The 23,081-nt window shown below is 42.8% G+C and overlaps 1 protein-coding gene across 4 annotated transcripts in view; it reads left to right on the top strand.

The window, feature by feature from the left end:
- Nucleotides 1-23,081, top strand: part of TOX3 (TOX high mobility group box family member 3) — a 105,505-nt gene that overhangs the window by 52,984 nt on the left and 29,440 nt on the right. For all 4 annotated transcript variants that reach the window (XM_087870419.1, XM_087870418.1, XM_045806776.2 and 1 more), the window contains exon 2: nt 22,579-22,644. In XM_087870419.1, the coding sequence (XP_087726545.1) occupies nt 22,600-22,644 (45 nt within the window). In that variant the 5' untranslated portion in view covers nt 22,579-22,599. The remainder of the gene's footprint in view (nt 1-22,578; nt 22,645-23,081) is intronic.

The raw sequence follows: 23,081 nt of genomic DNA, 5'->3' as shown, positions 1-23,081 counted from the left end.
TGTGGGTAATTAGGCCCTTAAATGGATGGGAGTTTGGGAAATATCTACCACCTTTCTTCTAAATAAAGGGGGGGGGGCTTTGTAGGACTGGTGGGGGCTTGAGAGGTGGAAACAAAGGCTCTGCGTGTTTGGAGGAGAAGGCATGTTCTCCAACCAAGGCACAGTTTGTTCAAGAAGATTCTGCGGGACAGACTGGGTGAAAATACAACACTGGGGACATTTCCTTGGGAGAAACAGAGAGGGGTCGAGAAGGACAAAGAGAGTATTTAGGGCTGTCAAACATTTATAACCGATCGTCTCTCTTTATTCCTGCCAGTAAGTAATTCTCTTCAGATGAGATTTGGTATAAAAAGTGCTTTCTTGCTTTTCATCACCCTGTCGTTTATTTAGACGTTTATTTTTTAACTTCTCCTGGGAGCTCACCATTACTACTTTTATTTTATGGTCCAATTTATGGATATGCTGAACCTGAGTAAAAATGTAGCTCTCACTGTGCCAAAGAGCCGGTTTCTGAGAGGAAGCGGGTCGATGGACATGTGGGCGTGAGTGTGTGTGTGTTGGGGGGAGAGGGGTGTGTGAACAAGGTTAAATATTTCTTAACATTTCCTTACATTTATTTCTCCCTTGCACTTTATTCTGCACGAGCTGTTTGCAGTACTGCTTCTGAGTTCCTGTTCCCTTTGCCCCAGTGAGAAGTCACTGGTTTAGTCCCCCTTTCCTTTGCAAGACAGGAGTCCTTTGCAGGTGTTGAGTATTTAACGAAGCCTGGAGAAGCAGGGTTCTGTCCACTTATTCTGTGTTCAGTGAAAGTACAAAGTACATATTTGTTTCACTTGTAAGTATAAAGGGGAAAAACCCACCTGTTTTGCCTTCAGAAAAATTCTTTTGATCTGACTGTTCTCGGAACGAAAGCTGGGGTGAACTTTTTTTTTGTCAGTTGGGTTGTCTGATCTACCTTGTGCCTCTCATGAAAACAAAATTGAGAGTTGAAAGACTCCACTCTTGAGGAAAAAAAAAAAAAAGGAAGAAGATGCTTTTCATCATTCTGCAAATCAGAAGCAAAGATATGGCCTTTTATTTTTCTTGTCATAGCCGATAACACCTGGTAACGTTTGGAGCCCCGACTCAGTTGGGAAGGGGAAGAGGGACTTAGCTTTGATTGGCCATCTGTGTTGGGTCCCAGCTACGGTATATTGAAACTGCAGCTTCTCGGGAATGTTCTACATAAAAGGCAAACGAAGGAATTTTTTGGTAGTTTTCAAAGTGACTGGCATCAGTAGCTCCGTTAAAAACATTTTCCAGAATATTGCCAAAAGACTCTGATACCAAAGTTCAGTGTAGAGCTCCATTTCTCAAAATGGATCTAATGTATAAAGCCAGGAACAACGGAGGGAGTGCTGTTTCAAGGTCAGCCTTTGTCCTGTCAAGGGGGCCTATCTGAGCTGTTCAGAAGGGAGTCTTTCAAAAGCCCGAACTTTCTTTCGCTCCGGGCAACGTGGCATCCAGCCCTAAGCACTGCTTGGCATATGGCCGTGCGTGTCTTCTTTCATGAGAGACAAGAAATGTTCAGAAAAGTTGTCAGGGGACATTGAAACCGTACTGATGCATCATCTGAGTTTTGATGTGACACCCCAACCCGAGCATTTGTGCTTGAGTTTCCACTCTTTAAGGATGAAGATTACACTGTTAGTCACCTGCCAAGGTCATTTGTTCATTGATGCAGGAAACCTTTATTTAGCACCTACCATGTTCGACCCAGCGTGTCCAATACTCAGAACAAAATAGTGAACAGAAAGGGAAGCAGGTCCCTTGTGACACTTCCAGCCCATGGGGAGGGCAAGTATGTCCGGCAAATAATTCTCCAAATACACATAAAATGGCAGCATGAAGTTCAGGCAACATCTCACATGGCCCACACTTAACATTCAATAACTCAGCTCTTGGTATAACAGGGATTAGTAGTAAGTCCTGCACCAGTGACACACCCGGATGAAAAACCATTGTCCCCGCTTACTTAACACAGATCTGGGGGGCTGCTGAGTCTTTAGCTATGCAAGAAGATGATGTGTCTCGTAGAGGGGCTCACAGACTAATGAGGGAGATGACGGACAAACAGTCATACTCAGTGTGAAAGACAGCCCAGGCATCTTGGCAGCAAGGCCCGTACCATTGGATAGTAGGAGGAGAGGGCACTTCTAGAAGTGCCGAACCAAGAAGCAGAGGATCATGGGAGTAGAGGGGGTGAGGTTGACGGCGGGGGAGGGGCAGGGAAGGGAATGAGGCTGTATAGATAAGGTGATGTCCATTCATGAATGGCCTTTTTGCCCTCCTGAGGAAAAGAGCTTGTAATCGGTAAGCTGTGGGCAGCCTTTGAAGGATTTTAAGCCCCACAAGGACACGCATGGCCAGATTTCCATTTTGGAAGGCCAGACCTACCGAGCACTGATGATGGGAATTATGCCATGCCCATGTGTTGGCATACCGTGGTAGCTATTAAAAGTCACATCTTAGAAGGTAACAGTGAGGAAAATGGTTGGGGACTATCTTTAAGCTTAAAAAGTATTATGTATACACATTGGGCCCAATTTTATTTGAGAGATTACACTATATATTGGGGAGAAGAAAGACAAAAAAAGTTGGGAAAGCGTTATGCGAAAATATTGAATGGTGTATCGGGTGTGGTGAGAAATGCTTTTTCTGTTCGTCATACTCTTTGCTATTATCCATTTTATTTTACAGTGTAATAGAAATGTCCTTTGGAAGATAAATGGAAAGAGGTAATTCCAGACATGGATTAGAAGGATTCTAATCTGGAGTGGGATCTGAGGGCTGGCTGGGACTGGCAGTGCCTTTAGAAGAACCATGTGAAAGAAGGTGTGTGTAGCTGCCTAGGGGACTGGCTGAATGACCTTTGGTGGAAAATGAGAGAGAGAGGATTAAGGGCGATGTTTCAGATGGAAAGTTTAGCTGATTGTGGTGGGTTCCTTGAGGGGAACTTGTCTGCCATTGGTCAAGAAAAGCAGAGAACTGGTAAAGAAAAGCTCCGCGTTGGGTTTGTTGACTTTGTTGTTGGTAAGACACCCATGGTGCTATTCAGAAGGAGTCGGAAAATTGCAGCTCCGTACAACGACTGATATTTAGGCTGGAGAGTTGGTGGTGGTTGACGCATTGGACGTGATGAATTATCGAAGCACGTGTTAAGAAGAAACTGAGAAATCTTCAGGGGGATAAGAAAACTGTCTGAGAGTAACTTTTTCCTGAAAATACTCTTTTGGTAAAAGGAAGGGTTGAATGTGTCAGAGGAGGAAAAGTGATCATTTGAGACCGAGACACTGTGGGGAAGTGTCCGTGGGATTTGGTAATTAGGAGTCCACGGTGGACTTAATGACAGCAGTTCATTAAGTAGAGGGAGACTGATGGCAGGAGGGTTAGGGGTGAATGAAAGATCAAGGTGTGGGGACTGAGCCAGTTGAGTGGGGATGGGGGAGGGAGGTGATAGTCATCTGAGAGGGACTCAGTGGTCTCAGTGGTTTCCGCTCCTACCCCTCCCCCCCACAAAGGAACGAGGTTGGAACATTTTTGTAAATTGAAGGAGGAAGCAGTGGGGTGGAAAAAGCTGAAGAACCAAATGAGAGGTGGATTGATGGAGTCACGTCTGGATGGGGGTGGGATTTAGAGTAGCGATGGAAGAACGTGTTTTTTCAGGCAAGGGAAGGAAAAGGATGATTTCAGGTGCTGGTTTTTGGGGTGACAGATGAAGAATTCAACTGATGGCCTGTTTCTTGGTAAGGAACGAAGTTGTTTAGAGGAGGATGGGAGAGAATGCTGGAGGGGAGAGGAGAGAGGAGGAGGGGCGGGAGGGGAGGGGTGGGGAGGAGGGGCAGAGGTTTGCTAGAGCTGTTCTAAGAAATGAATAGGAAGAGTTACTCGGGATTGCTGAGTGCTCACAGGGCTCTGCGGAGATCAGAAACCTAATAATAAAGAGATAGATCATGCCTGTTGGGACACACATATTATTGGTGCTCATGTCTCCAAGGCTTATTTTCATCCTTTGTGTGTACGTATATGTGTGTGTGTGTGTCTATTTATATATTCCGTAAGGAAGGCTCAGTACACCTTTGCTGAATAAAGGAGTCAATTGTTGTAGATTTGCAGACCATTTGGAGGGGGTCTATTTCCTGGAACCCAGATAATACGATGTTAAGACTTGAATCCCTTTTCCTTGTTATGTTTTACTGTTATGACCTTTGTCTTCTTTGTCTTCAGTTGGTATTTCCTCTAACACTTAAAAAAAAAAAAAGTTCATGGAGAATGAAAAGATAAATCCAAACACTTAATTGTGTCCCTTCTGTGGATAGTTAGCCCTGCAAGAGTCCAAGAGGACAAGGTGGTCCTTGCCCTTAAGAAGTTTCCAGTGTAGTGGGGGAAGTGGGCGGTGGGGTAGGGCATAGGAAGTATTCCTTATTATCAGCACATGCTGAGTGCCATAAAAGAGATAGAAAGGAAGGGCTTTGAAGATTCTAAAGAAGGAGACAGCAACTCTGGTGGCCTGAGCTGAGAAGGGTTTCGGCCTGAGGAGGTGTTTGCTCTGCAGCAGGATGAATGCAAAGAATTTCCACGGGAGGCCCCTAGCTCCAGGCAAGGGCGTGTTGGAATGGGGGTGGGAAGAAGCATTTCAGAGCGAGACAGGGCAGGAAGTTGGGAGACTGGGGGGTACATCTGAGGCAGAAAATATATCCCAGGAGGCCACGTATAGAGAAAGTATAGTCAGTTAGTTACTCAAGTTTGGGGACATGGAAGTTTTCCGCTTACTTAATAGAGCAGACAGGACCTCAGATGAAAGGGGAAGGAGCCCATGTGGGAGAATTGCATTCTGTACCCAATATCAGAATGGGGAAGGCAGATGGAATTCACTCTTCCCCATTCATCATTATTTTTTTTTCTTTCAGAATTTATTTCCATATTTTCTTAATCATTACATTTTTGGTTCTCACAACCGTAGCCTTATAGGAATTCACTTTGCTTCACAGTTAAAAAGAGTCCCAACACCAACATTTAGCAAAACCAAATTGCTTTGTGAGGAATGGTTTCAAATTTTATGAGAAATTTCCTCAAATGTCCAGTTACTATTTCCTGCATTAACTTGAACGAAAAAATCTAGTCTGATTCTCTTGTTTTTAAAACAATATTGAGAAGACACGTGACAACGGCCGTTTACAATTATTGTCCCAGAGACAGATGCAATGCTTCTAATCCCGTTTCTCCTAGAGGATGTCATTTTCCTCTGAACTCATCTGGAAGTTTCTCGTAGAGTGTGTGGGTCAATAAAACTGGAGATGAGAGGTATTTCTTGTTCAATACACGGATGTTTAATTTTGAATTGCCCCTAGATTAGTATTAAGTCTTGAGGTTGGAGTTAACCTGTAATACTTTTTAATATATGACCTTTCCTAGCAGTGAAAGGGTATTGGGAAAGCTGGTTTGACTCCCTTTTGCAACACTCATGATGAAGGAGATGTCTTTTTCCTTTTTTCCATCTCTGACTCAGCTGCTCCGGTTGGCCCCTGGTAATTCAGGCGATGGGGGAGGGATATGAGGTAGAGGCCCTGTGCTTGTCACCACCGGAAACCCACCAGTTTCTGGAACATACAGCACTTAACAGTTCCTAGGCGAGCGAGGCCATCTCACTAATCCCAAAAGGTACATCTCTGCATTACTGTAAGAAAATATTTTTTGTCCATTTGGTCTAAGGACGTTTCCTTGACAGACATTTTTAGACTTTTGTTCATCTCTTGAGGAGTAATTTATATGCTGTGGGCATAATGCTTACTATCTTTTCTTCCATAATAAATGAAGAACTCATGATGGGTATCCACATTTTCTTTATACAGTTGACCCTTGAACAATGCGAGTTTGAACTGCATGGGTCCATTTTTATGTGGATGTTTTGGGTAAATACAGTACTGAACTATAAATGTATTTTCTCTTCCTTATGATTTTCCTGGTAACATTTTTGTTTCTCTAGCTTGCAGTGTATTGGAAGAATACAGGTTATAATACCTATAACATAAAAAATACGTGTCATTTGACTATTTATGTTATCGGTAAGCCTTCTGGCCAACAGTAGGCTGTCAGTAGTTACGTTTTGGGAATCAGAGTTATACGTGGATTTTTGACGGTGTGGACGTTGGTGCCCCTCACCCCCCACACTGTTCAGGGGTCACCCGTATGTGTGATTCATCCTTAGGCTCGGGCTTCTTGCTCCTCCACTTTTGAATTCTCCCACCAAGTCTGGAGTAAGTGGTTGAGGGGTTTTTGGATACGGTTCCGTGTTGTTGCAAGTCTGTCTGTCTTCCCTCACAACTCCTCGAGGGCTGGGGGTCCTGTCCCTCCCTTGTATTTCTGCTCTGTGCTTTTTGTGAATGGCCAAGGGGCTTGGTGTCACTGAAACAGATACACTTCAGCCTCCAGTTTCTCAGTATTTACCATCACTCATCCCTGTCTTCTTCTGGAAGCCTTCTCCTGACATCAGGAATACCACCCTCTCTCAGCTGCGTCTGTGACCCTTGTCACTTTCATAGGCTCCTTTACTGGATCTCCATCCAGGTCTGTGAACACTCCAGTTCCTCCAGGTTCTGCCCTCGGCCTCCTCTCTTGCCCTCCTCTGTAGGGTCTCTCCATAGGGCTCATTCTTGTCCCTGGCTTCTTTGAACATCTGCACCCATGTCTCAAACACACACATGCACCATCTCTATTCCATACCTTTCCCTTAAACTACAGGCCTCTCTTCATGCCTCAGTCCCAGCACGTTTAAAATGCACCCATGATTCAGCCCCCCTTCCCCCAAGACTGATTCTTTTCTGCCTCCCCTCATTCCTTGAATGACATGGCCTCGTATCCAGTTATGTAAGCTCCAAACCTAGCTATCTTCCTTGACAGCCCCTTCTCGTTCTCCCCTCTCAACTCATCAAGTCCAGGGTCAAAATCCTGGGACTCCATCCACTTCTTAATTTTCCTCCTCTCCTCACCTTCCCCCCCCCCCCCCGCCAACTCCTTAGTTCATGTTGCCGTCATCTCTTATCTGGTCCATTGGATTATTGTCCTAGCTGGTCTACCAGCACCCATTCTAATCCATTCTGCATCCTACGTCTTTCTTCATGGCATGCTTCACAAGTCACGTTTCACCATATCTTTTCCTTCCCTTCTCTTCTCTTCTCTTCTCTTCTCTTCTCTTCTCTTCTCTTCTCTTCTCCCCTTCCTTCCTTCCTTCCTTCCTTCCTTCCTTCCTTCCTTCCTTCCTTCCTTCCTTCCTTCCTTCCTTTGGAGAGAGAGGGGTGGGCAGGGTGGGTCAGAGAGAGAATCTTAAGCAGACTCCATGCCCAGCACGGGGCTCAGTCTCATAACCCCAAGATCATGACCTCAGCCAAAATAAAGTGTCGGACGCTTAACCAACTGAGCCCCCCAGGCTCCCCTCACCATGTATTTCTCTAATCACGTGATTGCTCTCTTATTTCCCTGCTCAGGGCTATGTACTCTGTGAAGGCAAGGACTTTTTGGGTTCGTGCTGTCTCTTCAATACTTCAGCAAGCTGCCTGGCAAAGTAGATGTTATCAGAATATATTTGTTGTTAGAGTGAGTAAACGAATGAACAGTAAAAATTGATTATTGCTGTTCTTTTTTTCCAGGATTTTTATTTACTTACACGCTTTATACTGATAGAGATTAGGGAAGTCCTTCCTGAGCAGTTCCATTGTAAATATATTTTTTTCTGAGTACAGAGCTAGTAGGTACTAATTTTAGAAAGCATACAAAAATAAAAGAAGAAAAATTTTATTACACTGTGTATGGTTTTGAATCATGGTGTTTATACCCTGGCCATTTTCCTATGTCATTAAAACCACTTCAGAACTGTTTAAAATAAAATCAATAAATTTGAGACATACAGCCTTTCTAGAATGTTTATATTTGATGCAGTTAAACTCTCACAAAGACCTTGCCTAGTTAATGAAGTTTCTCTACACTCCTGGAGTCCATAAGGTTTGATGAAAGCTGGGCTCCATTTAAAATGTATTACATTGTATTTAGCGTCAAAGACACATTTTCTACTTCAGTACTACTGCTACTTTGTAAAACTCCGTGTGATTATCCCGACCTTTCATCATTCACGTTTCTCAAGAGCAGGGTGAGGATTCCTTGGTCAATATTTGTCGCAGAGCAATACTCTGTGTAGTTCCAGGTGACCACATAAAGCATGAACTTTGGGGTCTGCTGTTAGAAATTGTAATTGCGTCTCTTTGGTAAAGTTACTTTTCTTGTATTAAAAACTGCCCTGACTAGTAGAGGGAGCAGCTCTAAAATAAACTTTGGCCAACAGTCATGCATCGGGATGTGAGGGTTTAGCTCATTTTCGAAAGGCGTGTGCGGGGGGTTTGTCATTGTTCGATGCTGGAGCGAGATGCATACTTGGTATTTGCTCTGCTGGGCTCTAACGGTCAATGCCAGGGTCAGGAACGTTGACCCGATATTAACATATACCTTGTTCTCTGGAGGGTTTATTTTCCTATTGGGGAAATCTCATCTTTTACGTTGAACTCTCTTCTCTTTTTCCTCCCCCAGTTGTTCATTAGATATTCAGCGTTACCTCTTTATCACCTTATGAAAGTTATTAAAGCATTAGAGTGAAACAGTTTGGGCAATAAGCATGGCTTTTGAGGGCATGGTCTTTCTGTGAGCGCTTATTTTTGGTATGGAGTGTTTCCACAGCCCGATGGGGAAGGGACTAGCTTATGGCCAGTACCAGATGGATACCCCTCATGGAATCTGTTACTTATCCCAGGGGGCCCTATTATACGGGGTTTGTTTTCAATATTAATCTTGATATGAAAGCAGCTGCAGTTCTTTAAAAAAAAAAAAAAAAGATCATACCTCTAACTTATTTTTATGATGGCCAAAGAAATTTATAGATAGGCTTTATAGACGGATCTTACTTTTTCCCTCCGTTATTAACCAGCGCTGTGAAATGTGTAGCAATTTGTCCTTTGTGCCATATATATTCTTCTGCTCGCAGCAATGAGAGGGGAAAAAAAATTTCTTTCTAGGAATAAATGGAGTCAGTACAGGTTGGTAATGTGTATACTTGAGTCACCATAAAAAGGTGCTAACATTTTATTTTAAAGCTAAGCAGTTTGTCCTTTTGTAATAAAGTTCCTAAGCAAAAATTTCCTCCCCAAATGAGGTTGCATTTTAACTGTGGTGTGTCCAGAGGGTGGGGCAGTTTTTTTTTAGATAGTATCCGTAAACTGCCTTTAGCTTAAAAAGCAGCCTCACGAATATCCCTTTATGATTGTTTTAAGATTTTTGCATCTGTTTTACCTCGGTTTTGGTCACTTTTGCATTTACGACTTGATAACAATTTTCCTACACACAGTTGAGTCACTCTTCTGGAATAGAATTGGGATTTTGCTGAAGTGCGTAAAATTTGATATATGATTTAAGGAGAGCTGCTTACAAATTGCTGTATAATCACATCTCTTTAAATTCATGCAAGGAAATGTTAAGGTAATCTTGAAAGTATTAGTATACAATGGCTTTTTGGGCTTCCAAGAATAAAATGCCTCCTTTATTTAGGAATACTTAAATTCATGGTATTTTATATAAAATGCTAAAATAAGTTTGGGCTATATACCAGATTAACATTGGCATCTTGACTGAATTCCATTATTTGTCTCCCAGATGAAAGACAACGGCCCCGACTTTGAAGAGATTTTATTTTATGGTTATATTTAAGAAGCCATTAGCCTCATACTCGAAGTAATTAAAATATGGGTCTAGGGGAAAAAACAAAACCCTCCCTTTTAAAAGTGAACATGTTATGAAATCTTAAATTACAGATTTTGGAATAGCTGGTTGCAAGAAACATAATTTTCCTCCCTCCTGCCCCAAGACCTTTCCAGAAGTGGGATTTTGAGTCTTACGTGAGCCCTATACTGGTCAAAGATGTTAGATTAAAAAACAAACATAACTGGTAAGATACAGAAAACTAATGAAAGCTGTACGATCACCCATCTGGTAAAAAGTTGTCCCTACAGAATTCAGGCAATCATAAAATCACAGAAAGATGCATGTAATCAAGATGTTCTTGCCGTGTGAGCAAAAGCTCCCTGCCACCAGCGCATAAAACTCTAGCCCTGACATGTTTCGGTAGCCAGGACCCTGCCAGTAGTTTCTTGAATGCTCATTCTTATCAGGTAGTGGAGCCTTTTTTCTTAAACTTTCGGAAATGATAGGTGTGAATCCATAGACAAGAATCCTGTTTGATTTAAATGATGGATATATTATATGTGGTTGGGATCTTCGTATCACTTGATGATTTTTGCGTTAAGTCGGCTCGTAGTATTTGGTTTATCAAATATGACTGAGACTGGAAAACAAACACATGAAGTCACTTACAATTCTTCAGGAAGAATTTATAGACTTACTGCTCTTTTGTAAATGTTAGCCATAGCCTACCATGTTACACTATTTCTGTTTCTTGATGTATTTGCAGCAGGGGGGAAAAAAGCAACTGAGTATTTATGTGAATGGAAAGCTTCCTTGCTGTCAACCAACTGGCTGATACGTATTTGAAACACATTTCAGTCATCCTTGATTGCCGCCAATAATCTTATAAGTACATCTATCCGAAGTCAGCATAACGCCCACTTGAAGAAAGACCGCTGATGGTGTTCGGATTGTGCAGAAGCAATAATCCTGTGCTATTTATTTTAAAAATACTCGGAATATCTTTTGTTTATGCTTAATGTGCGCGCTGATCTATATCAGGGTTTCTCCGTCTTGCTACTGTTGACATTTTGGACCGGACACTTCTTTACTGGGGGAGCCGCTGTCTGCAGGATAAGATGTTTAGCAGCGTCCCTGGCTTTTGCCCACTGGACACCAGAAGCAGCCCCTAGTTGTGGCAGTAAAAACTCTCTCCAGACATTATCAGATGTCCCTGGGGGGGGAGGGGCAAAATTGCCCACGGTTGAGAGTCCGTGATCTGCGTACCTCTCTCCTTCTGTCTAGGAATCTACACGATGCCTTTATTTGCATATCTGTATTAGCATATTTGTTCTAGGCACCCAAACACGCGACACTTTAGGAACACGACGTTTTATACTTTAGAGATCAAAGAACAGAAGACCGATAATAGGAAGTCATGGATGTTTTGAAGGAATTCATGATAAATCAAAATGACAAGGGACCAACTGAAGTAAGAGAGCGTGAGTTTTACCATTGGTTAGTAGGGTTTAGTTACGGCACTCAAGAAATGCTGTAATGGGTTAAAACCTTTTCGCTTAAGAAACTGAGGCCTATTGGACTTCGTTTGTTGTTCCTCTCTTACATGGGAAGTTTCATATGGTGTGCAAGACATGCCACCCAGGAGACTCACTCAGGGTATTCGGTATAAATAGGTCACATCATTAGAGACCTTAAAGTTTGTTTGCAGTGGAAAGCCTCTGAGGCCCTTCGTCATTTGATTGCAGCATGAACCACAGAGTCTAGAAGCATGAGGAAAAGAACTCCGATTTTATCTTCCCTGATTTCCCTTTCTGATTTAAGGCTTGGCCATACTTTGGCAGACCTTAACAGTGCTTCACCTGAATTCGACGTGGACTGAATCACGTGTGTAGAAAAGGAAATAGCTTGGTTACACATTTTTCACTACACCAAAGCTGCCAATTGGAAGGACCCCCGAGCTTGACCCCGAGGCACTGCCTTATCAGTTGAGTACCTACTGTGTGCCAGGCAATGGTGCTCGGAGGCCAGTGAGGCTCTTATATAACCTGTGCCCTCGAGGGACACAGACGTGGAAGTTGATCACTTGAGCATAGCTCAGAGCGATGCACAGACCGCCTTGGAGCTTGGAGGAGGAGAACTCGGTGCAGCCGGGGGTGGGCACGGTGGTCCCAAGGTGGACTTTTCCAAGGGGCTAGTTCCTGACCGACCTTGCCGATGGCACCTACTGTGCGCGTCAGTGGATCCATTTCCTATAAACGAATTCACACTGAAGGGCCTCTGACAGAGGAGATCTAAGTTCTTATTCCTCCCAGGGCTACTAGAGTTTATCACGAGACACAGCCCTTTCTAAACCCAGGTGACGGACTGTACTGCTAGCCACGGAAATCTGCACGTGACGGTCAAAACTTTGGGGGCCAGAGTCGTTCTGGTTCTAATCCAGACCTCAAGGAAAGTAGCCACCTTTTCCATCCAGACTCGTAACTACTCTTAGCTCTATCATTTCAGTGATTTTCAAGAAACCAGAACAGACCAAGCACATCTGTCTTACAAGTTGCTGTCATTACATGAAAGACGCCCACAGTTTCCCAGAAACAATTGAAAACACACAGAATAGACATTATTCTTACTTTCTGGAAGTTAATGCTCCGAATCTTATTATCTGCTGCTTCTTGGTGGCTGCTCTTGCCCTCACTTAGGTGTGTAGTCTCGCCTCCACCTACAAACATGTGTGAATCTCCTTTTATCCATACAGCACGTTTGAGCTAAACCTCTCCAGAGTATACTCTGTACCCGCTAGCTCCTGTTTGAACCTTCCCTCTACCTTCTCTGCCAAGAAGGCTTGTATCCCCATTTCTTGGTCAGCCAGGCCCACTTTTATGACATAAGGCCTTTGCCCAGGTAGTTTTCTCTACCACGATGCTCTTGTCTCACAGGCAAGCTCCTAAGCATCCTTCAAGGCCCCACTCAAATGACTCCTCTTCTTTGAAATCTTCTGCTGACCTTTCATGGGGAGTGCTTTGCATATATCCATACACAGTAGCACCTGTCATGTGGAGTCTGAGTCTTACATATTTTTTACCCAATATCCACCATTATCTCTTTTATATTATAGGCACTTAATACATACTACATAAAATATTTCCATCAGCCATTTATTTTTCCCAGATGATCAAAGTCCTAGCTTTCCAGGCGCCTCACTCTCAGCTTTCTGACATTTACCAAGTACCTCTTCCATATAAGACCATTTGCTGGGGGGCCTTGTGTTTTCTCACTTCTTACACAGCCCAGTCCCCCCAAAGCTCCATTATTCTGTCCTCAGAAGTAAAGAAACAGAAATTCAGAGTGGTGACATGAAGCGCCTTCCTGGTGATCTCCAACTTGTAAGTGACAGAACTGGGATTTGAACTTGGATCTCTCTGGCCCATTCATTCACTCACACGTTCAACAAATATTTACTGAGCACCTACATACCATGGGCCACCCATTGTCCTAGGGCCAGAGGAGACCACATGGAGCCAGTTGTGAAGCAGAAACCTACATAAATCGAGGAGAGAGTGGTTGGGTCAGGAGGACGGCAGGTGCAAAGGCCCAGCGAAGAGAGTGAGGAGTAGTCAGGGCAGTGTACTTGGGGCTTAGTGAGGAGGGAGTTTGGAGAAGCAACCAGCTTCCAGATCATACAAGAATGTGGATTTTACTCTGAGTGTCATTGGGAAGCCATTGGAGTTCTTTGGGTTCTCCCACTCTGCCGATAGAAGCCATGACAGTGTATAAAGCAGACATGCATGGTCTGTTCTGCTTTCTGCAGGGCTCACTGAAATGTTACCTTGCCATTAGTACAGACGGAAAAGGTGGCTTTTTAGGTACAAACCCATTTAGTCCTCAAAACCTTGAAGCACACAGAGGCCCAGTAGCTCCTGCACGGTTCCATGGCTAGCAAGTGGATCAGTGGGGATTTGAACTTGGCTTTAAGAACTTGCCTAGCATCCCACAGCTAGTTTGGCAGGATTGGAGGTCAAAGCCAGTTAGTGTGACTGTCGAGATGTAGTGTTCTCTGTATTCGAGTCTGCAGCCTCCTGCCAACCTTGAAGTCTTCTTAACTGGTCTTGCTTCCAATTTTTCCCAGTAGTAACCTTGTCCACCTCAGACTCAGGTGTCGGTTTTCCATCTCTCTCTACTTCTTCCTTCCAACAAAATCCTTCACGGACCTTCCGATTTAGTGCATTTCAAAATGTTTAGATGGGCCTTCGGGGCTCTCCAGGGCCTGGCTGCCTTATCATCTCCCCCAGCCGGCCTCCCCCTCTCAGTAACGGGCACCCCCCTGCGGCCACATTGGTCTCTGCATTGTTCACTTCGGTCTGCAGCTTCGCAAACTCCATTCCCTCTGCCTGGGACGCCCCCTCCTCCTCCCTCCTTCCTTGTTCAAGACTTGTTCCTCAGAGTGGCCATTCCCTTTTGGTTCTTCTAAATGTGCCTATCATTTGTCAGCGTCGCTCCCCGACTTGGCCCTTAGGTTGAAAAATGTTTTTGCCCCATCTCCCTAACTGGGTTGTCATCCCTTAAAAGCAACAAGAGTATCTTCTATTTCTTGCTGTCTTTGGAAAGGTAGATATATTCCCCAGACATATCCTATTAGTTGGTATCTAGTAGGTTGGTATCTAGTAGGTCCCGGGTTCAGAGTTGGTAAGGCCTTGTGGGGGGCCGGGGGGGAGAAGCCAGAATTACACCAAAGATGTGGCCGCTTAGCCACATATGCGCTACAACTGGCTTCTTTTCGTTGGTGTGTGTTTAAGGCAAATCGGGGCTTTCTCTTCCCATTCTCTGAATATTGGTGATGGCTGGCTTGCCGGGCCAGTCCCAGAGATTGCTCCATTTTTGTTAAAAAGAAAACTTGATTTGGGAAGCTTAGCATCCTCTCCTCTGCTTCTATTTGTTTTTCTGATATTAAACAAGTGCAGTTGGGTTTGAGAGGGTGTTGTGGGTTGTTTTTTTTTTCCCTTGCCACCTCTAACTAGTCCAGATGGTTATGCAATTTACAGACTCAAATGTGTCCAGATCATGAAAATCCAAAGGCCTCCGTGTTTGGGTAGAGTCCATATGTTTAGGCATTGTTGTTCCTTGTGTGGGTCCACAGAACTTGCTGAGAAATCTAATAGTGGTACTTGCATTCTCTAGTTGGTCCAACTTAAGATGTTCCCGTTCTTCCTTCCGCTCATGAGGGTTGGGAGAGGGGCTATCGGTCACCTGGTGGATGGTTCCATTTTCCTGGAAGTGAGGACGGTAAGAAGAGATTGGAAGTAATTGAGCCCGAGCCTCTATTGCTCTCACAAAACAGCTCGGGCTACATCAGCATTTCAGTGAGATCATCATCAGATGTACGGAAAGGTTTATTAAAAAAAAAAAGAAAGAAAGAAATTTCCATATTGGTCTAAAATGAACGAGGCTAGCTGTTTTCAAATATTAGTGTGTCCTAGAATTCCTGAGAAGCTGGTTAAGTGTACAGATTCGTAGGGCCCCGTCGCCTAGAGATTCTGGTACAGTAAACTTTGGGGAATCAAGGAATCCGCATTTTTAACAGGTATCTGGTTAATCCGGTTAATCGGTGGTCCCTGGCATCACACTTTGAGAAACTCTGACCTAGCCGATAAAGCAAACATTAAAAAAAAAAAAACAAAAAAAAACCAGAGTATTTTAAATTAGAAAAAAAAAATCAACTGTCATATTTATTACAAAGTATTTAATACTCAGAGTCTTGCCCCCTTGATGTTAGATGGTTGGCTTTCTCTTCCCTGGACTCTCTGCCTGCAGGCCAGAGTTAGTGTGGTTCACTCTAGTGCATTTTCAACCACCAGGGCCCCTCCCCTTCACACTCCAGCCCGCCCACCCAGGCCTCTCGATCTTTTCTATAAAAAGGTTGGTGCGTTTTCTAGAATAAAACTTTTTTTTTCCAAGCTAAGTATCTCAAACGTTTAAAATATTAATTTTATTAGAATATAGAACTCTTCCTTATTTCCCCTTCTTTCCCGTAGGTGTGGTTTGTGCAGGGACCTGTGGGGATTGATGCTTGGTTTCTCCTTTGGGTTGAATTTCAAGTGCTTAGCCCGGGCCTGGAGAGCAGTTCTGCATACCAGCGTTTCCCATCTAGAAATTAATTTGTTTGTTCGCTCATTCAATACAGATTTGTTGAACACCTACTATTTATCAAGCTCTCTTCTTGGCACTGGGACATCAGTGTAAACAGTGCAACACATGCTTATCCTCATTAAATGTACATTCTAGTTGGGGGAGAAAGACAATAAATATGTTATGTGGAACAGTGTTACCGAAAGAAATCAAGATGGAGAAGAGGGATAGAAAATGGCGGTGGAGGAGGAGGGCTGCGGAAGCCATTTTATAGCGTAGTCAGAAGGTGACATTTGAGAAAAGACTCCAAAGGAGGGGAAGTGAGTCAGCCATGAGGACATTGTTGGGGATGATGGTTCTGGTAGAGGAACCAGTTGGTACAAAGGCCCTGAGGTCGGAATGTGTCTGGGGGCCTAGAGGAGCAACAGGGAAGCCAGCAGGGTTAGAGTAGGACAAGCAAGGGGGAGAACATTGGCCCAAGGGTCAGAGAAGAAATGGGGGGCCATTTTGAGGTCTTCTTCCCTGGGGGAATAGGAAGCCATTTAAAAGTCCTATGCAGAGGAGAGAGAGGATCTGAGTTAGGTTTTCAAGGGATCTCTTTGACTCTGTGCTGAGAACAGACTGGTAGACAGCATGGTAGAGCCAGCAGGACCGGCTAGCAGGTGACCACGGTGACCCAGGAGGGAATGGGTGGCTTGGGCTTGGGTGACAAAGTGGTCAGCTGTGGGGGCATAACCGGAAAGATGAGCCAACAGAATCTTTGATGATTTGATGGCGGAAGGGAGAAAGAGTGGATTCAAGGATGATTTGTGGCCTGAGTCACCGGAAGTGAGTCATCTCCCCATCAAAGGAGATGGGGAAGGCTGTGGGTGGAGCGGGTTTGGGGAGAAGATGAGGAATTCAGTTTTGTGCATATGATCGAGCTGCCTATTGACATCCAAATGCAAATGCTGTAGGCAGTTGGATAGATGAGTCTGGCGCTCGGGGAGATCATTATCTAGGAGTTTTTAGCATATGGAAAGGCAAATAATATTTTTGAAAGTTTATTTTCTTAAAAAAATCTTGCTTTATATTTGAACCTGTTAATCTGTGTCTGCATATGTATGTGTATGTGCATAATTATACATATGCACGTATATCACCCTCTCTCTGTATGGAACTCTCTATACATAATTAGCAGAAGCGTGTGCCCGCGTCTGTGTCTCTTCTCCTGCAAATTATACGTCCTGGTCCGTTGTTTGCAGTTTTTTGTTTCCAGGCTATTGTGGAACCCAGAACCTTTGGTACAGACTGCCTTTACTCCAGATCCACCCCCGAGAATCACCAGTCTTTATTGTCATCTGCCACACTGGGCTTGTGTTTGTTCACTCTTTGGGGCTCTCTGTCTTGAAACAGATGACCGCTGCTGGAACTGGTTAAAACTTGATGATCTCGGGTGAGTTCTTTTCCACGGGGGTAGGTAGCCGAGCCTTTGAGAGTGTGTGAACTTTGTTGAGTGAGAGGGACGCTGCCTTCACATCACGTGACCGTGCTTGGCACACTGGAGCCACGATGGCACAGTTCATTTGTGTAAGCAACTTGACAGATGTCCTTACTGAGGCATCAAATTGGATGGTGTCTGCTAACAAATCTAATGGGAAAAAAAGAAAAGAGAATTCGAAGGATTATCTTTTTTTTAAGGATTAAATTTGTGCCATTTAGCTGTTTGATACCCTGTAGTTAATGGCGCTTTATTAGAAGCCCATATAATTCTTCACATGGGTGTCAAAATAATTTCAGTGCAAATGATGTTGTGTGGACTCATCAGGCTGAAGTATTCGTCTTGTGATTACAGATGGGTTTTTGTCTGTACTGCTCTACTTTCTTCCAAGCCTTTTGCTGCACAAGCTAGAATTAACAATCTCCATTAATTTACTTTGGCACTTCACACGGTGAGACAGGCCATGAACACGATGGTCTTTAATAAATTTTTTTTAGAAATCCTGCAATGCTCCTTTTTTAATTGATGGCCTTCATAAATTGTATTTGCCGAAGCTGTAATTATTCATCAAGCAGCAAAAGCAAATGTACCTCCAAGTACAATGAAGATGTTCTTTTGTGAAATTATTAAGATACAGAAGTTCGACATGCAGAGTAATTTAGTTCTGCTTTATAATTATATCTTTGGGGATTATATCTTTGGGGATCACGTCGATTAGAGCCTATCAAAGCGGAAAGGACCAATCATCACCAGTGTACTTCATAAATGCCCCTGCCTCGCAGTGACCATTCCCCCAATATATAAGCTCTTGGAAACCATTGGAATCGGCGTATTTCTTTCATAATGTTTTTATACATTCTTCCCAATAGGTAACTCTTGGTTTCACCCAATGTTCATTTAGTGTATTTGAAATATTTCGTTTTAACTCCTGAAATCACATTATAAAACCTTATATTGGTTGAGTTAGGGGTCTTCCAAGGAATATCCCTGGAGAGCTACCATCTAGGAAGTTTGGAAATCAGCCAATTAAGAGGACCCAGAATGCATAATTTCTAGAAATTCTTATTCAGGTGATTCGTGAAACGCGTAAACTTTACCGTAGTCCAAAATGAGGATATTAGCTTTGGTAAAGATTCAGGGAAAATAAAGAGTATTTTCAATAAAGGCTTTGGAACAAGGTTTCCCAGAGTGTTCCCACAGACTCTTGTGGGGGAAACCAAAAGCAACATCCCGTGGCAAATTTGGGGGGAGGGGGAGGTTTACTATTTCCCACTTTAAAAAAATATATAAGCTCCAACCAGATAGGAACTTTGTCATCTTTCTCACCATTTTGTGGCCAGTGCCTTACACACAGGGGAGCACATAAATAAATGTTTGCTGAATGAGTGAGCAGCACGACTTCTCAGAACATTTAACCTGGTGTAGAGGGCACTGTGGCTCATCAAAGAGCGGCAGTGGTCTGCAGCCTTTCTCAAACTTATGGGCCTTGGAACTCTTTCCTTGAGGAGCATTCTCCTAGACCGAGGTACCTGGAAAACCCCCCTGGGAAATTCTAGCCCTGAATTGATCACCGAGTGAAATAGTCAAGGTTTTGTGGCTGTTGGAACGTAAGTGATACATATTGTGAGGCAAGAGGGATGCCAGACTCCCATGTTTGTGTCTGTGATTTGGGGCATTGACCCGTAGAAGCCTCAGTCTGTTTATCTATAAAATAGGGATAATGATGATTTGTTTTTTCAAACTTGTTCCGGGGAAAATAAATTACATTTAGTCACACTTGGAAAAGTTAAATGAAGCAATGTATGTAGAGGGCTTCTCAGAAGAATTATTATTATTAATATCATTATCGTTCTCAATGTCATCATCAAAAAATAGGTGATAAAATTGCGCCAGTCAACATGTGTGATGATGAGACACTGAAGTTAAAGAAATCTGATCAATCTTTCTAATCCCTCCCCCTTCAATGAACATTGGAGCGCTTATAATATGCTGGGCATTGTTGTTACTTTTGGGGGAGACAGTGGTGAATGCAGTGAAGGCCCTGTCCCTCATGGACCTAGGGATTTTTTGTAATATATTGTGTTTACCGATGTCACTGTCTCTTAGAACATAAAGTAAATTTAATTGTACACAATTCAGTTAAAGTTAATTGTTCTGAGGTCATTATATTAGAGATCTGCCCCAAAGGATCACTTTTTCTCTCAGAATCAGATCTGTTTGTACACAAAACGACTAATGGAGGATTCATAAGTCACATTTTAAAATAAAACAAATTAAATTAAGCTAGTGTTATCAGATAAGGTAAATCAAATGGGAAGTGACATCCCTTTCATCCTGATCAGTTTAACCACACTGTAGGGTGGCCAAATTTAGCAAGTAAAAATACACAGTAGCCTGTTGTAGTTGAATCACAGATAAATAGAGAATACCTTTTTTTTAAGTATAAGTATATCCCAAATAGTGCGTGGGACATACTTATACTTTAAGTTCTTTACTTGAAAGCCAAATGTAACTGGCTAGCCTCTATCTTATCCGGCTACCCTACCACACTAAACCAGAGGCCCCTGCCACCTGTGCAAGAGAAAGGCATTTCCCTGCCTAAGTCAACATTTGCGGCCATCTTTGTAGGGGAGGTATTTTTACCCCAAACTGAACAGAAACCTTCGCTTCTATTTGAAATGATTTATAACTGTTCCCGCCTGATCGCCAAGTGTTTCCAAATTAAAAGCCATTAATTAAGGCCTTATATAGATACAAAAGATATGCAAGAAGTGCTTTGTAATTCCAGCTCAGTACTTCAGGTGAGAGCTTTTCAAATTACGTGGACCACTGGAGCCACCTGCTTGACTAAACGCAGCGCGGCGGGCGCGTGGCTCATCAGTGCACTGCGGTGCCAGCATTGTTACTGATTTTTCTCATTTCTCCAGGGCAAATACTAATTAATGGATACAATTCACAGCTGATTAGCTGTAGTTTCTTCAGTAATTACATTCGCATACTAACTGTTCAGAAGAGGATTTCTAACCCAGTTCTTATTTCACTCTAAGCTTAATTTGTTTTTTGAATTGTTTAGGCCCTTAGTTTAATAGCCATTTTATTTTTCTTTGTTGTTTTAGGTGCTATTAGATAATAAGTGAGTTTAATCTTAAAAAAATACTCTTTGATAATGAGCTGCTTTCCTTAAATGGATTTCTAATTCCCCAACAAAACCTACATTTAAATAACATTAAAGCTGGGATGCAGACTGCCCGGCATTCTGGGGAGGCAGAATGGGTGCCTGGAATGCACATCGCGACCCAGGTTCTCAGAAATACCCAAAAAGAACATTCGGAATGGAGACCTGAGATTTTATCCTAGGATCATTAATTCATGGCAAATTCCAAGACAGAAAGCTATGCTTTTTCTTGCATATAATTCACATTGTAGAAAAATGGGGAAAATATGTCAGTGTCTGGGGGCAGGGTGGGTGAGGGGGAAGCAGTCCGCATGCACCTGCTTGCATATGTACCTTTCTTAATTTTAAAATTATTTTTTAAACCACTTTACTGAGATACGATGGACACACAACACATACAGTAGCTACTTGCATGTTTCACGTAGACACCTTGGTGAGTCTGGAGATAAGTATACGTGGGTGAAACCATCCCCCCACATTTTTGATATCACATGCCTTCAGAGAAACTAGATAAAGGCCTTTCTTAAGTGCTAACAAATACATCTTTCAGAAATCCTTATAAAGATGTTTATCCAAATGAATCTGAGGGCTCATTGTGCGAGTGTGTGTTTAGGGGTCGTTTTCCAGGGTGGGATTTTGCTGCTGTAGACCACAGAAGCACTCCAGAGCCATTAGAGCCTTTCGTGGAAATCCTGCTTAGTTCTTGGATCCCTGACATGATAAAGTGTAGCATGTCAATCCCACTTCTGTGCACGAATCTTACAGGTTGAGTCAGGGGCTGAGAGCCCCCTGGAAATAAGTGTTGGGTTTGCCGAGAGGAGGATTATGTGGGTCTTCCATATCTATGTGTCTATATTTATTCTCTACATTTATCTGTGTATCTCTAGTTCTCTCTCTTTCTGTCTCCCCTTGGGAAAGTTATGCCTTTTACTTTAAATAATTAACTAGCTCTATTTATATTAGAGAATGGATATATACACTTCACCCTTTGGAGACCAAACCTGTGTTTTATTTGATGCTCTGAAGGAAGGAAACAATGCACATTATAAAAAAGAAGGGCGTTCTTGCACCATTTAAAAATGATGAAAATAATATACTTCCAAATAATTATGCTCACAGAGCCTTTCCATGTTGCCAGACTGATAATGAAATGTTTAAAGCAACAAAACGTGCCCACTTATACCGTCTGAACCTGAAAATACATTTCTGGCAAAATCCAAGTTTTACATTTTGATAACAGGTCTCTCGCAGTAAAGAGCTTATGTCTGAAATGCTGATACAGTCTTATTTGTGATGGTATGAATGGGCTATTGTGTTAGGGAATTAAATAAAAATTGCTGTGTTCATAGGATCCCGCTTATTTTTTAAACCTCTTTGCACTTAACGTTACATGGAGAGATTAAATATCACTGTTTTCAACAGCTCTGATGGACATAGATATCGTGTTCCAACTCTGGAGATTTTAAAAAAGTATATTCTTTAGTCTCATTATTTATTTACATTCATGCCACACCCCCGTGCACGAGAAAATAGAATTTGAGTCCCCGAGAATTGAATTCCATTCCCTTTATTTCACGTTTTAACCTCCTCGCACTTGTGACATCTGTTCCTGAAAAGTACGCCACGAAATCCCAGCATGCTCTAAAAATGTGTCAAGGTGATTTTCTTGGGAACTTTGCCTTGCACCCTCTGACGAATAAGGCCAATTCAACAAACCACAGCCACTCGTGACCAGTTGGCCGAATGTTTGTCAATCGTCTCCCTTCGCCGCCAGTCGTGATGAGAAACAACACCATTTTCTAGAAATTTCAAGTTAACTTAACTCTGTGCTCTGTTTCCTGAGAGAAGCAGCCAACAGCATGTAGCACAGAGCCTCTGTCACAGTTCACATTGGGTCTGAGGAAAACCACTCTTTCATCTCGTGACACCAGCATTCTTGCCAAATCCCATCTGAGTATTAAGTAAACCACCAGGATTCTTTATTTTTCTGCATATTAACGCAAAACAATCTGTTTTCTTTCAGTTTGGGAGTAACAATAATTACATGAACATGGCTGAGGCGAACAATGCTTTCTTTGCCGCCAGTGAGGTAGGTGTCTGTCTTCATATGTCTGTTCATGTTTTATGTGTCATTTACATCATTTAAAAGGCTTGGAGGGAGAAGCAAAGAATCAAATTTATCTCTCTTATGTGGTGCAAGGTAACGACTTTGGAGGAGAAATGAGAAAAACCTTTTGGAAAAGAAAGTGACCTGACAAGTCTATCTTTGTCCAGAGGCAGTTATGGACGTTAGTAATTCGCACACATCCGTTGATGAGAAGAAATATACATGCAAACACAAGTAAATAGGGAAGAAAGTGCATAAAATCTGTCTATCCAAATTGGCATCTAAAGCAAATTAAAGTGGTGATTTTGAAAACTAGGGTGGAAGTGACTTTCAATAGAAAATATTTCAACTTCACCCAGCTCTGGGGATAATTTCATTAAGATGCCACGGTTTGGGAAATGATGTGGCAGAAAAGTATT

This window comes from Ursus americanus, chromosome 21 (assembly GCF_024610735.1).
Source record: "Ursus americanus isolate L20-20 chromosome 21, mUrsAme1.1.p, whole genome shotgun sequence".
NCBI classification, from domain to species: domain Eukaryota; kingdom Metazoa; phylum Chordata; class Mammalia; order Carnivora; family Ursidae; genus Ursus; species Ursus americanus.
Note: the sequence above shows the minus strand (reverse complement) of the source record. Positions and strands in the feature narration are given on the sequence as shown.